At 48.5% G+C, this 14,515-nt stretch overlaps 1 protein-coding gene and 1 long non-coding RNA gene across 2 annotated transcripts in view; one reads left to right on the top strand and one right to left on the bottom strand.

The window, feature by feature from the left end:
• LOC138994686 (uncharacterized) lies at positions 1-12,002 on the top strand. The gene is made up of 5 exons (XR_011468460.1): positions 1-217; positions 2,832-2,946; positions 5,176-5,304; positions 6,963-7,117; positions 11,495-12,002. It is a non-coding gene; the product is annotated as an uncharacterized lncRNA (long non-coding RNA).
• Positions 7,033-14,515, bottom strand: part of DOC2B (double C2 domain beta) — a 31,434-nt gene continuing 23,951 nt past the window's right edge. Inside the window, exons 7-9 of the mRNA XM_070394720.1 lie at positions 10,710-10,791; positions 9,625-9,721; positions 7,033-9,122 (exon numbers count right to left, since the gene is read on the bottom strand). Coding sequence (XP_070250821.1) covers positions 8,986-9,122; positions 9,625-9,721; positions 10,710-10,791 — 316 coding nt within the window. The 3' untranslated portion in view covers positions 7,033-8,985. The remainder of the gene's footprint in view (positions 9,123-9,624; positions 9,722-10,709; positions 10,792-14,515) is intronic.

Consider the following 14,515-nt stretch of genomic DNA (forward strand, 5'->3'; position numbering starts at 1 on the left):
TTATATTATGTTTGGATTTGATTTACTAAAATTTTGTTTAAAATTTTTTTTATACTTATGTTCATGAGCCTATTCCTGACATTTCTGGGGTGATGAAATGCTTGTTAATAATACCAAATGTTTTTCTTCTATGGCACTAAGAACAAGATAAAACAATTGACATTCATAATAGATCTTCAAGAAGGAATGGAAGAACACTTGAATGGTAAATATGAAGGTAAATATAAAAGACTTATTTCTCTCCCACTTTCTTTAAAAATCTTGTGTTTAAAGCAGATATTAGGTCTATATTGTTAATATGTAGGCACATCATTTATATGCTAACTATAGCATAAGAGGCAGCCAAGGGGTGGTAAGTGGATCCATTTGATTGAAGTTTCTTAAATATTACTTGATGTAATATAATATTAACTCTAAGAAGACCTTGAGAGACTAAGGATATATGGTAATTAATACTTAGGGCAAGCATTAGATAAAAATAATTCAAAGAGGTATAACTAAAAACCTGTATCTAAGAAATATTTAATCCAAAAGAAGGCAAGAGAGGACAGGATCATTTGTGCTGCCAAATCTTTCAAGGAGATTTAAAGCTCAATAGACCTAATTTTGACAGTTGGGAACTTTTATTTTTTTATGGCTGCCATTTAGAAAAGAATCCTCTGAAGAATTCATAGACTTGTTCAGCAGATTATGCCATTGTGCTTTGAAACATTAAAGTCAACATTTAAAAATATGCCCAAATAATTTCCTCAAAAATATTTTGCTGAGTGAACTGATATGATATATTTCAGCTACCATCCATTGCCAGTGAGATAGAATTTTCAGTTTGGTTTTAGCCAAGTAACTGCCTGATATAAATTGTCTTTGGAGTAACAGCAGAATTTAGATCTCATTTACAATAACCTGGATACAATTTGAAACTATGCATCAGAAGGAATGTGAAAACATGATCCATAGTCCAGAGACTATCAATGATGGATGTCCCTAAGACATGTAAATTAGCAAATAAAATTTTATTGTTCTTGTTTTCCCACAATAGTAGACGAGGATTTTAAAGCTGCTGTTATAACTGTCCAAGGATGAAGGGAACATATGTCTATGGCAAATGAAAAGAAATTTTAGCAGAGATACTGAAACTATAATAAAAAACCAGGCATTTTAGATCTTAAAAATACAATTATCTGAAATGAAAATTAGTTTGGCAAATGCTGAATAAAAAGAAAACTTTTAGAGGATCAGTGACCTTGAAGTTAGCTCAATAGATATCCAATCTGTAGGAGAAAGAGAAAGGTATATATTTTTAACAATGAGCACAGCCTCATGGGACCTGTGAGAGAATATTAAAAAAGTTCTAGTATACTGGAACGAAGTGTAGTTCCAGAAGGAGAGAAGAGAAAAAAATGGGATGGAAAACTTTTAAGAATGACAAAAATTTTCTCACATTTTGTGTAAGGCAAATTTACAATTCAAGAAGCCCAGTGAAAAGTAAAATAAACAACGAAAATGAATATTTTAGCACGTTATAATCAAACTGCTGTATGTCAAAGGAAAAACACATTGAAAACAGCATGCATACATATTGACAAATAGACGAATTATATACAAGGGAATAATTCAAATCACTGACTTTTCATTAGAATAACAGGAGGCAGAAGACAATAGAACAGCAACATTAAAGTGCTCAAAGAGAAGAAAGCTGACCCAGAATTGTATATCTAGTGAAAACATCCTTCAAGAGTGAAAGTGAAATAGACATCTATACATATATATATATAGGCAGTTCTTGGGTTACGTCAGACTTGATGTATGTAATTTCGTCGTTATGTCGCCATCTCCCATTTATTTATAAAAAAAAAAGTTCCATCATTTCGACGTATGTACATATATGCTTTATGTTTATTATTTAATTACCACAAGTAAAGGTCAGGAAGTGTTACGTTCTAAATTTTTTTTACTGTTTCACTTCATTACTGCTGTGTATGTGCTCCATGTGTGACGTAGGTGCTTATGTAGGTGGGTTCCGACTTACGGTGCGTTACATCGCGCCATAGGAATGGATCTCCAATGTAACCCGAGGACCTACTGTGTGTGTGTGTGTGTGTATATATATTGTGTGTGTGTGTATATATATAAGCCTAAGGGACCATTCGACTGGTAGCTATGGTGTGCACTGACCACCAGGGGGCAGACGCTCAACGCACAGGCATGGAAACATGGGACAGACTGATGAGTGGAGCGGGAGGGTGGAAAGAGATTAACAAAAGATCTATATGCATACTAGAGGATTCATGCACCGGTGGGGTTCCTTGGCCTGGCCTGTGGGGATCGGCCCGAAACCAGCAGTCTGACATCCCCCGAGGGGCCCTGGATTGCGAGAGGGTGCAGGCCAGGCCGAGGGACCCCACCGTGCACTGGGCCTCTAGTTTTTAGATAAAAAAAACTAAATGTGTGCAGATTTCACAATAGGAAGGCTAAAGTTCTTTTTTAAATATGTTTTTATTGATTTCAGAGAGAGGAAGGGAGAGGAAGAGAGAGAAAAACATCAGTGATGAGAGAGAATCATTGATCAGCTGCCTCCTGTCCAAAACCCAGGCATGTGCCCTGAACGAGAATCGAAGTGTGACCTCCTGGTTCATAGATCAACACTCAACCACTGAGCCACACGGGCTGGGCTAGCCTTTGCTTTTTGAATGGTTTCTGCCCTAGCATTCTGCAGCACTGGTCTTTGGCTTCTGCCCCTTCTTTCCCTTGGCTGGCACCTCTCCTCCTTTCCCACTGGCTCAGGGACTTATTGTGAAAGACATATTTGACCCTGTATGCTTTGCCCACAGCCATGGTTTTACCATGTGACCTCACCCCTGGCCCTTCTACTCGAGGCGATGAGCAGTAACCTGGAGCAAGCCATTTCTCTCTGGAGAAGCTAAAGAGGACAGAAGACATTCCCAGGTAGGTGTGGGGAGCCAAGCTGAAAGCCACCCAGACAGGCTTGAGGCCATGCCATTTTGGATCATTTATGGGTTGATGAATCAGCTGAGAAAGTGAGTGCTGAGAGAGGCAAGAGGATGGAGAAGGGTGCAGGGCAGTGGAGAGGGGAACCCCGGGAGCTCTGAGAGATCTTGGTTTCTCAGTTTTCTGATTCCCATAAGGCAATATTTTTACACGGGCTCACACCTGGCTTTTGGGAAGCCACACAAGTGCTCCCCAGCTCCACATCTCCAGATCTTGCCTTGCTGGGGCCAGGGGACACACACAAAGGATACTGGGGCTGTGACAGATGGGAGCCCATTGGGCCAAGGTGAGTACTGCATTGGGTCAAGACTGACAATAAGGACCCCGAGGGTGAGTTCTGGGAAATCTTTCCTGGCAGAGCAGGCCATTGCTAGTTCTGGGAGCTTGGAGGCAAGTGGGGCACAACCTGTAAGGGACCTGGTAGGACCCGGGAGTGTTATACTCGGCCTGGCAACACCAACTGCTTCATCCAGCATCATATTGTGGAAATTAGAGTATGGATTCTGGAGCCATAAGGCTTGGGTTCAACTCCCAGATCAGCCCTTAATTATCCTTGAGCATGCTACCTGTTTTCCCACCTGTAAAGTGGGGATTAAAACAGTATCTCATAATGGTGAGGATTAAGTGAGTACATATAGAGCAGTCTACATGTCTTACTGAGAGGTCTCTATGTGTGTTATTGCCACTAGTGTAACTCTGGGACCTTCTCTTAAATCCTTTTTATTTTCTTAGAGTCTTTAAGGACTCCCTACTGAAATAGCACAGGAACAAATTGCCTGCCCCCAAATGGTCCTGTTCTCTCTTTGTGCTCAGGGACAGACATCTGGGGTTGCTCCTTCATTGTGGTGGAATATTTAGGGGGGGAGCAGAGTCTCTAGAGGAGGCTGCCCGCCATAGCTTGTGCTGGAGCACCCTGGGGAGTCGGGGACAAGCAGTGCCCCGGCCAGGTCTCAGTGTCCATAGAGGGCAGTGCTGCTCCTGGAAACCACACGTGCCTGTCCTGCTCCTCACCTGTCCCTGCCTCACACAGCCCAGGCTGAACTCGGAGCCTTCTGTCAGTCTTGCCCTAAGTGCACCACCTCATTTTGCACCCATCTTTAGACTTGTTCTGTACAGTTTTCTCGGCTGGAAGATAGAGTCTAGTACAGTGCTTGTTTATGCACCAACGAATCTTAGCCATCAGGATTAATACTGCAGCACTGGCTCTACCGGACAACAAGTCTGCTTCCCCATTCCCATTGCTGCTGGCCCTGGGTGTTGGGCACACGCCCCTCCTGGTGTAACTTTTTCTAGGCCTCTCTTCAGGCCTTGCCTGGAGCACTCTTCCTGGGGACTGGACACTAGGTAAACCATATCTTTGGCCATCCTGAGCTGTCCCTGCTCCTGGGGCCCTGAGCGCAGTAGCTGGGTTTCCTGACCCCCGCCTGCCTCTGCAGCTTTTCCCAGGCCATTCCCGCTGTTCCTTTTTTTTCATCCTCAGCCCCTGTCCGGCTTCCTTCTCTTTCTTTCTCCTCCCAGTCTTCCTTTCTCCCTCTCCTTTCTTTCTCTCCTCAGGATAACCCTGTGGTCCCTGGGTTCCTTTCTCATCTGTACTCCAGGAATCTCTGGGGTTAACAGGAGTCCTGTACACTTACCTGTTGGGCTTAGACCCAACATATCATAATCACATGCTCCAGAGACATGGATGTTTCCTTTCAAACAGTGTTTATGGTGGCAGCTTTCATCCATTCATTCAGCAAAGAGAGGGCTACTCCATGCTCAGTCCTGGTGTGGAGTAACTGGGGTAAATAAAAAAGATGTGGCCCCAATTCTCATGGAGGTTAGTGAGGGGAGAAAGAGATGAGCAAATATACAAGATGATTTTGTTAAGTGCCATGAAGAGAGAGCAGGGTGATGTGGGAGGAAGTGACGGAGGTTGTCAGGGCCTCACAAAGAGGTAACACTTGAGTGAGACCTAGATGATCAGATTGCATCAGAGGACCAGGCAGTGTTTTTTGTCAAAAATAACAGGTTCTGACTCCGGTTAACGTAAGCAGAGAAGGAATGCACTGGAAAGGTATCAGGTAGTTCAGAGAATGGGTGGGAGGCCTGGAAAATTAGGCCGGCACAGAGGCAGTTGCTAAAGGAGGCTGGTGGCCAGAACCTTGACCAGAGTCATCATCTCAGCAGGCTCTGTCAGGACCCGGCTGCCACTGCTCTGGAGACCGGACACCATTAGACTTGGAACCCTGGACTCACTGGCATGCCACCACGGGAGACCTCCAAACAGGGACTGATTACCTGCCCCACACACAGGTTTGTTCTCTACTGGGTGGCCTGTTAGAAATGAAGTCAGCTTCCTTCTCATGTAGAGTGAAAGCCAGCCTTTTAAAGTCCTACTTGGTTTGGTCTCCTGTACCCCCGTGTCCTCATCTATTGCTCTTCCCTTGCCCCACCCTGCTCCAGCCACATGGGCTATTCCTCAGTCACTCCAAGCCTGCCCTCACCTATAGGGGCGCTGGCTGTTCCCTTCACTTAGAATACTCTTCCCCAAGTACACCCATAGCTCCCTACCTCACCAGCTCCAAGTCTTAGCTTAGAAGTCATTTCTCCAGAGGCCCATCTGATCTCCCTATGTAAGCCCAACCCATCTAGCCCACATGCCCATTTAAAAAGATCTTTGACCATATCATTATTATACTTACTGCTTATTGATTGTCTTCTTGACGAATCTGCTCTAGGAGCCTAGACGTGGGACCTAGACTAGTGCTTGGCATTAAAGTTAACACTCCACAGCTGTTTGTCGAATGGGTCACTGACAGTGTGGTATGCTGTTCCTGGTATAAAGTCTTGGGAAGCATGAGTTGAATTCTGGTTCTGTCACTTACCAGAGGTTCAACCTCTCTGAACCTCAGTTTTCTCATCTGTAACATGGAAACCTACCTCAAATGAATTCTTGGTGAAGAGTAAATGAGAGGAAGTGCTGAATAAGCTCCAGTTGCCATTTTCTCATTCTTTCCTGCTCACCTGTTCAAATCTATTAAATGATCTCCCAAGCCAATAGGATTGCAATGAATGTTTCCATTTACTTTGGATTATATGTCATTACAAATATTAACAAATAAGACTTAAAAAGGACACCTTTGGGTAGGTCAGACGAAAGTACAAAAATTGTGTGTGGGGCTGCAGTTTAAGGACGGTTTCTGCAGCCATCACATGGTAGCAAAACAGTGTTAAGCAGTGCACGAGAGTCTGTGTCGAGGACAGCCAGAGTCCATGCATCGAGAGGTTCTCAGTTGGGAAGGAACAAAGACTGGACATGCACGGGCCCGGAGGTGCAGTTCCTCGCTCTCACCCCTAGAGGTCAGGAGGTTACCGCTTCAGGGTTGGAAGACTGGCCCGTCCGGGATTGGCTAGTGCTGGCGTTGGGTGGGTGGAGGCTAGGAAGGGAGGTGGTGGAGGTGGATGCAGCGCAGTGGGAGACCCCCTGGTTACTGACACCTGACTTTGAAATGACATCTTTTTCTTTTTTGGTGTCAATTTCCCATCTTCGTAAATCTGATGGATCAGAGGAAAGATGCCAGTTTGGGGTCAAAGGCAGAGCTTTGCAGCTTCTCAAAGAGCTTTTTCTTTAACAGAGATACAATCTGCAAGTGGTCTAGAACAGCGCCAGGGTTCTGGTGAAGGGTCTGTCACTCTCTGGGGGCCCTCCTGCCCACGGGCCCCACCCTTCACTTGGGATGGCTGTGCTTCTAGAAGCCTTGCCTCCTGTGGTCGGCTGGGACCACTGAGGGCCAAACCTACCTACCCTTGCACAGCCTGGGGCAGTAGAGGGCTCTGGACTGGGTGCTAGGAGTCCTGGGTTCTTGTCCCAGCTGAGCCTCGGTTTCCCTATGTATCTGATAAGGAAGTTGTACTGGGTGGACTCACAGCCCTTTCTAGCTTTGCCTTTCAGCATTTCCGTGTTTTCACAGAGGCTGTGAGTCTGCTCTCTGAATAAGGCCCTCCAAAAGACAAAGAAGTTACCCAGAGCTCACCCAGACACAAGGGTTGTGAAGATTCATTAAGAGAGTGCACAAAGCCTTAAAGATGGGAAAACCAAGGTTCCATGACCAGCCAAGCTTGCCAGGTACTGTGTGGGGGCTGGAGTCCCAAGTTCCCTGCAAACGGGAAAGGGCTGATGGGCACTTGGTGGGATTCACATCATCACCCCAGGCCTCAGATGGTGGTGTGCTTTGTGTTTGCAGCAGAAGGTCCAACCCCTGTGAGCCGTGCTGCTACCGTTGGTGTGTGTGGGCAGTAGGCAGGGGAGAGCCCTAGGCTGGCAGCCAGCAGGAACTCATGTGCGAGCCCAGCATCCTACTTCCCCTGAAGTGTGGTATCCAGAGCACTGGGCTGGGGGTGGGACAGGGGCCATGGAGCCTGGTCTGCCCCAGCTGTGGTAAGGCTGCAAGGCCTTTCCCTCTCTCGGTTCCCTCTCCCATCAAGTGCAGTAATAGACTGAACACAGAAATTCCTTGGTTATGCATTTTTTTCATCCAGAATCCCTGAAGGCCCCTTGGTAAGCAGGGAAAGTCTGGGGCTTCAGACTCGGGCCCCAATTCTTCAACCCCTCTTGGAGACCCTAACTCAGGGTACAGACAGGCCACAGGCAGGGTGTCTTCCTCTTAGCTTTCCTGTACTGCTGCCCAGTATTCCTGAGAGGGCAACCATCTGGGGTCCCCCCACTACAAGTCCCAAGGCCTTGGGGGGGCAGAGGAAGAGAAGTGGATGTGGAGAGGAGGAATTTTTGCTTCTTTTCATGCAAAACAAGGGGCCCTTTTCTGTTCTGACTATAGCTAATCTGATGCTGGGAAGAACGAGAGGCAGGGTCCATCCTCCAGGTTCCTCAGGAGGAGAAAGATCAAAGGTGGGCGAATTGGGTCTGAGGATTGAACTTGACCCTGCCCCAACATCAGTTTCACCACAGGGCTTCCGTCACTTCCCCCACAGCTAGGAGCCCAGGCTGGCCTGGCCACCAGGGATGGGGAGGGAGCAGGGCTGGGCACCATCGTGCCTGGGCCCCAATCCTGTCCTCACACACCCTTCCCCCAGAGAAACCCTTGAGTCCCTCATAGTGCCCCTGGCCCAACCACCATTCTCTCCCCTCCAGGTCTTTGCAGACCATCCCCACTGCCTGCACTGCCCTCCCTTTTGGCTGCCTGACACTCCACTACTCTTCAAGGCCTTGCTACAGCATGACCTTCTCTAGGAAGCCTTCCCAGCAGAGTCCATAGCACCCACAGGTGGGCCAGGCTGGCCACAGCATTCCTCACTCCCCACTGTAATGGTTCATTTCCAGCTCCCCGATTAGATGGGAAACTCCCTGAGGGCAGGCCCTGGGTTTCAGCCATCCCCAGAGGCTTGTGAAATAATTGAGGGAAGTATTTGCCAAGTGCCCACGTTCATTAGGAGTTCTGGGAAATTCACTAGACTCCTGGCTCTCAGGTTAACCTTTTCCCATCTGCCCAGGAATGCCAGAGATGAACGGATGTAGTCAGAGTCCTGTCCCCAATCTCCTCCCCCAATGCCCTCTTCCTAGTGTCTGCCTCAGGAGTTCTCACTGGACCCACCAAGGTGCCCCTGCACTCCTGTTCTCTTAGCCCTGGTCCCCTGTGCCTTACTGCTGACCTTGAGCAGGGTGCTTCCTCCTGGCCGGCCCCGGCCCCATCCCTGGGGTAGGTGCTGAGGCCAAGCTCCTCTCTGCCTATCTCTGGCCCTGTCAGGCCCCAGGGGTTGAAAGCAGGTCGGGCCCTCTGCCCTTGTTGTCCCTCGAGGTGGCTGGGTCCTCCATGGCCTCCAAGAGGGGGCTGCAGTGGTTCTGTGTCCGAGCAGGTGTCCTGGATCTCCCCCATCGTGGGGGCCGAGGCCCTTGGTGGCAGCTGAGGAAGCCCAGGGCCAGGCCTGTGTTGGGCCAAGTGACAGGCAGGGTTGGGTACGGTGGCAGGTGGGGGCCGGTCAGTCGCTGAGCACGGCCCCAGGGAGTTCGTTGGTGAGCGTGTGCCAGCGTTCGATCCGCTTGTCCTTGTTCTTCAGGCAGTCAAACCAGTGCTTTAGGCGCTCGCCCTTGGCATTGATGCCCAGAACAACACCGCCTGCAGGAGGGAAGTTCAGGGGCAGCCAGGAGCCTGGGGCAGGTGCTCTCACAAGCCCATCCCTCTGGAACCAGTGCCCCCTCCCCTTCCCAGGTTCCATGACCCAAGGCTGGACTCTGCACCTTGCCCACGGGACTCTAAGGGTGGACAGTGGTCTTACCGCCACGCCACACCCTTGGCCCTCAAGATCAGGGCCCGGGACCCTGCCCTTCCTCTACCCAGGACCAAGGGAGGGAGACAAAAAAGAGCCAAAAAGGGCCAGGGCAGCTCTACTGTGTGCAGCCACCAAGCCCACAGGGATTCGGGGCTACAAGGGCTCAGAGTCCAGCCCGAGGTGTGGACCATCACCACCTCTCATGCCTGCTCTACCAGACTCCTGTGTGACCCTCCCGGCCTGTCTCTTCCTCTGCCACACGGAGCTGGGCTGGATAATGTCTGAAGCTCCTCGTGTGGGGGGCAGGTGGTCTGTGAACCCAGATTGCTCCAAGCCATTTCCTCTTACCAATGAAATCATTGGATTTTCCAATGTCGTAATCCCAAACGGTGACCTCCAGGGTCTTCTTGGCCAGGTCCCCATGCTTAATCTCGTAACAGAACTCCTGGTGGCCAGAAGGGGAGAGTCAGGGCTAATGCCACATGGCCAGGAGTGCTCTGAGGTATGGGGAGGGCAGGAACCGAGGGAGGGATGGGTGAATGGAAGGTGGTCAGTGCCTGGTGGTGGACAATGGTGGATTCTCATCCATCTTGTCCACGTATGCCTGAGAGCCTGGCCGGGGTCCTCAGGGTCCCCTTCACTCCAACCCACCTGTCCCTGAGACACTGAAGCCTCTCTCTCAAGATTCCCAGGGCCTCCTGTTGCCAAATCAACTCACGTTTGCCAGCCTTGGTGTCCTTGACTTCTCTTGGGTCTGGCTCTGCTGACCACTGGCTTCCATGGTGCTCTGCTCTCTGGTGCCCCCCTCGCCCTCTGGAAGTGCCGCCTTTGCCTGCCCCTGCATTGCTCAGGCTCTGCCTGAGGCCCCTGTGCTCCTCGCCCTTCTCTCACTCCTCGCCATGATCATATCTCCCCCAGAGCTTCTCCATCTCCCTCACACCTCCCGCTCCACTTTCTTTTTTTTTTTAAATATATTTTATTGATTTTTTTAGAGAGGAAGGGAGAGGGATAGAGAGTTAGAAACATCCATGAGAGAGAAACATCCATCAGCTGCCTCCTGCACACCCCCTACTGGGGATGTGCCTGCAACCAAAGTACATGCCCTTGACCGGAATCGAACCTGGGACCCTTCAATCCACAGGCCGACGCTCTATCCACTGAGCCAAACTAGTCAGGGCACCCACTCCACTTTCAACTCCACATCCAATGTAGCCACAATCCCGTCAATTCCACCCTCTGAAAATCTTTCTAGGCTGCTCCCCTCCGTGTGCATCACTTCGGCCTGGTTCAGCCTGGCCGGAGCCTCTCCCCTGCGCCCCAGAGCTGGGGGCTCTCCCGTAAGCGCCCTCCCCCCCCGCCGTGACCCTTGAGAACCCAGTCCCTCCCAGGGAGACAGGGAGAGGACCTCCTGCGGCTTCACCCGCCCCTGGTACCTCGTTGAACTCTGGGTTCAGGGTCTTCTTCTTGACTGCTGTCTTATGTTTGGATTTCTTGTCCACATCTGGCTTCAGATATCTGGAATTACAACCGATGGATAGGCAGGCAGGGGTGGGGAGAAGCTGTGGGTACAGATGGAGCCAGCAGGGCTTGGAGAGGAGCACTTTGTCCCTGGAGAGATACTCAAGGCCTCCCCATTCATCCTAGTCCTCAGAGTCTCCACCACTGCTCTGTGGCTAAGGTGGGCGGTCAGCTACAGCGGAAGCAGCACGGGGCTCCCTCCGCACCTGGAGCCTCTATCCCTCCAGGAGAGAGGATGTTCCTTGTGTCTGCAAGTGTAATGTTCACAAAGCTCACATTCCTCACCAGGAAAACATTTTTAGCAGAGTCAATCCCTTGTTAGAGCTTTTTTCTTTCTTTTTTTTTTTTTTTAAGAATAGCAGATTTGTTGAGCTGTAATCCACATACTATAAACTTCATCATTCTAAGTGCAAAATAGCGGTTTTTGGTATATTCCCAGAGCTGTGCAGCCATTGCTGCTACCTTGCTGGAGCTCTGAGAAAGGAATGGCCTTTTGGGCAGCAGCAACAATGCTTCCTAAGGGAGAGGGCAGCTGGGCTGTGAACCAGCTTGTCCATGGACATTAGATCCTTAGACTCTGGGACCTTCATCTGAGGCTCAGGGGGGCAGAGGGAGCTGCTCAGCACAGGACTGGTGTTCAGAAGCCGGGACAGGAAGCGCAGAACCTCCCCTTTACAGAACTCTCACCCTGTTTCTATAGATAACTGAGGAACCATTGCTCTGCCCTTGCTGGAGGTACTCTGGGGATGAGGACCACGTCTATCTCACCCACCACCAGCTTCCTGGCACCCATCTCAGTGCCTGGCACTGGGTAGGTCAATGAACATCTGTTGAATGAATTACTGAATTCCTAGAAGTGAAATTACCTACACAAAGCCACACACGTGTCAAGCGTCTTCCTTCATTTTGCCAAATTGACCTCCAGAAAGGCCATACAGTTGACATGCAGTGCCCTTGACAAAGTGGAGTACCATCACCTTGAAATCAGCATCATGGCAGAGTGAGAAGACTTTTGTTTCTTCCCTTAAATTTATAACAAGTTGGACAACTGTAACTCAATAAAGGATCCCCTGCTCAACACAGACATGCTTGAGAGATTCATGCCTCTGAAGGTGGGCATACTGGAGTGAGCAGGGAGGCGGGCAGGGGAAGGACAGGGACGGTAGCCACAGATGCAGTTTGGCGCCTACCACAGCTCCAGAGTGGAGCAGAAGCAGTGATCTCCCAGGAAGAGGCACCCCTCTCCTCCCCCTCTCCCCCGCTTCCCATCACAGCAGACCCTGGTAGAGGTGCTGGGAAGTCTTAAACAGCACAGCAGGGCCAACAGCCATTGCTGGCAGGGACTGGGGCTGTGGAATGTGAACTTGATTCCTCTCCTCCCCTGCCCCCCCCCCCCACGTGCGCGCACGCACACACACACACACACACACACACACACTCACTCATACTCTACCCGTCCTGGCAGAGCCTGGTAGAGGCAGTGGAAATGCTTCCAAAACACAGTGGGGGCAGTGACCATGAGTAAAGGGGAGGTGGTGCTGGGAGCTCACAAAACCAGTCCACCACCCACCACAATCCCCCACCACAGTGGAGGTGACCCCCACCATCCCAGTGAGTGTGCAGTCTTTTCCTTAACCGGGCTGATGCTGCTCACAGTGACCCCAGAGGCCCAAACAGTGCCGGTAACAGAAAACAAAACTTTAACACCATCTGCTGGGGACCAAAAGAAAGTACCCTACCTGCTGAGTTGTTGAGAACAAAACAGTAGATAAGAAATGAGTTCAGCCGAAACCGGTTTGGCTCAGTGGATAGAGCGTCGGCCTGTGGACTGAAGGGTCCCAGGTTCGATTCCGGTCAAGGGCATGTACCTGGGTTGCGGGCACATCCCCGGTGGGGGATGTGCAGGAGGCAGCTGATGGATGTTTCTCTCTCATGGATGTTTCTAACTCTCTATCTCTCTCCCTTCCTCTCTGTAAAAAATCAATAAAATATATTTTAAAAAAAAATTAAAAAAAAAGAAAAAAGAAATGAGTTCACTACCCCAACTGGGTGGGCAGACCATCCATCAAATACCATGAGCAACCAAGGTACCGTGGGAACACAGAAAGAAAAAACAGTCTCCAAAAAACCCCTCAAAGTCCTGGAAGACTGACTTAAATGGCAGAGAATTGAGGTTGCAGTTGTAGAGAACCTCAACGAGTCACATGAGAACTCAGAAAGGCAGCTTAATGAGCTCAGGTATAAAATCTGGGAACAAAAGGAGTACTTTACTAAAGAGATTGGAATTACAAAAAGAACCAAACTGAATTTCTGGAACTGCAAAACGCAGTAAATGAGATGAGGAAGGCGTTAGAGAGCACCGGAAATAGAGGAGATCACTTGGAAGAGGGATCCGAAGATAGAAACCCAGAACTCAGTCAGGAGGATGAGGAGAGAAAACTAAGTTTAAAAAATGAGGGAGCCCAGCTTATGTTGCTAAGTTGGTTGAGCATCCTCCCATGCACCAAAAGGTCACCGGTTCGATTCCCAGTCAAGGCACATGCCTGGGTTGTGGGTTCAATCCCCGGTCAGGGTGTGTGCAGGAGGCAGCCGATAGACGTTTCTCACATTGATGTTTTTCACTCTCTCTCCCTCTTCCTTCCTCCCTCTAAAATTAATAAAAAACATTTTAATCAACAGTATACAGAATTTTGAGTAAAATGACTAACAGCAGGAAATAGCAATTCTACTTCAGAATAGGGTTTTAAATAATTATAAAGGTTAGAGGGGAAAAGGGGGCATTAAAAATAACTAATGGCTGCAATTTTGTAACAAATGTATAACATAACTTATAACAAAATCATAAAAATGGAGTTGCCATTAGAAGGACTATTGTATGTATGATACACTGTACACTAACCTAATGGTAACCATAAAACAAAAATCCAGAGCTGAGATGTGAAACATAAATGAGAAAACAGAAACAAATCATAGAAAACTGCCAAACTAAAATAGCAGATGGAATCACAATGGAAAAGAAACAATGAAAATACAGAGCAACCAGAAAATAAAAGACAGCCCTGGCTGGTTTGGCTCATTGGATAGAGCGTCAACCTGTGGACTGAAGGGTTCCAGGTTCGATTCCAGTCCAGGGCACCTGCCTGGGTTGTGAGCTCGATCCCCACAAGGGGGCGTGCAGGAGGCAGCCAGTCAATGATTCATCATTGATGTTTCTATCTCTCCTCCCTTTGTCTCTGAAATCAATAAAAATATATTTAAAAAAAAGATAAAATGGCTAAAGCAAGTCCTCATATATCAATATCATCCTAAATATAAATAGATTGAACTTTCCAATCAAAGGACACAGAGTAGAGAGATGGGTTTAAAAACAAGACCCAGCTACATGTTGCCTCCAGGAGACTCTGCTCTGAAGACAAACAGGCCTAAGACCATCGGAAAACACATATATAATTACATATTGATTTTGTGATTAATCACTATGCTTTAATTATGTTCAATTTGTAACAGTGAAAATACATCCTGCATATCAGATATTTACATTACGATTCATAACAGTAGCAAAATTACAGTTATGAGGTAGCAACGAAAATAATTTTATGGTTGGGGGTCACCACAACATGAGGAACTGTATTAAAGGGTCGAGGTATTAGGAAGGTTGAGAACCACTGTATATGTGTTTTCTGATGGTCTTAGGCAACCCCTGTGAAAGGGTCGTTAGACC

The sequence above is a fragment of the Myotis yumanensis genome, unplaced genomic scaffold (assembly GCF_028538775.1).
Source record: "Myotis yumanensis isolate MYYU_CA2020_CCGP unplaced genomic scaffold, mMyoYum1.0.hap1 SCAF_16, whole genome shotgun sequence".
In the NCBI taxonomy this organism is placed as follows: Eukaryota; Metazoa; Chordata; class Mammalia; order Chiroptera; family Vespertilionidae; genus Myotis; species Myotis yumanensis.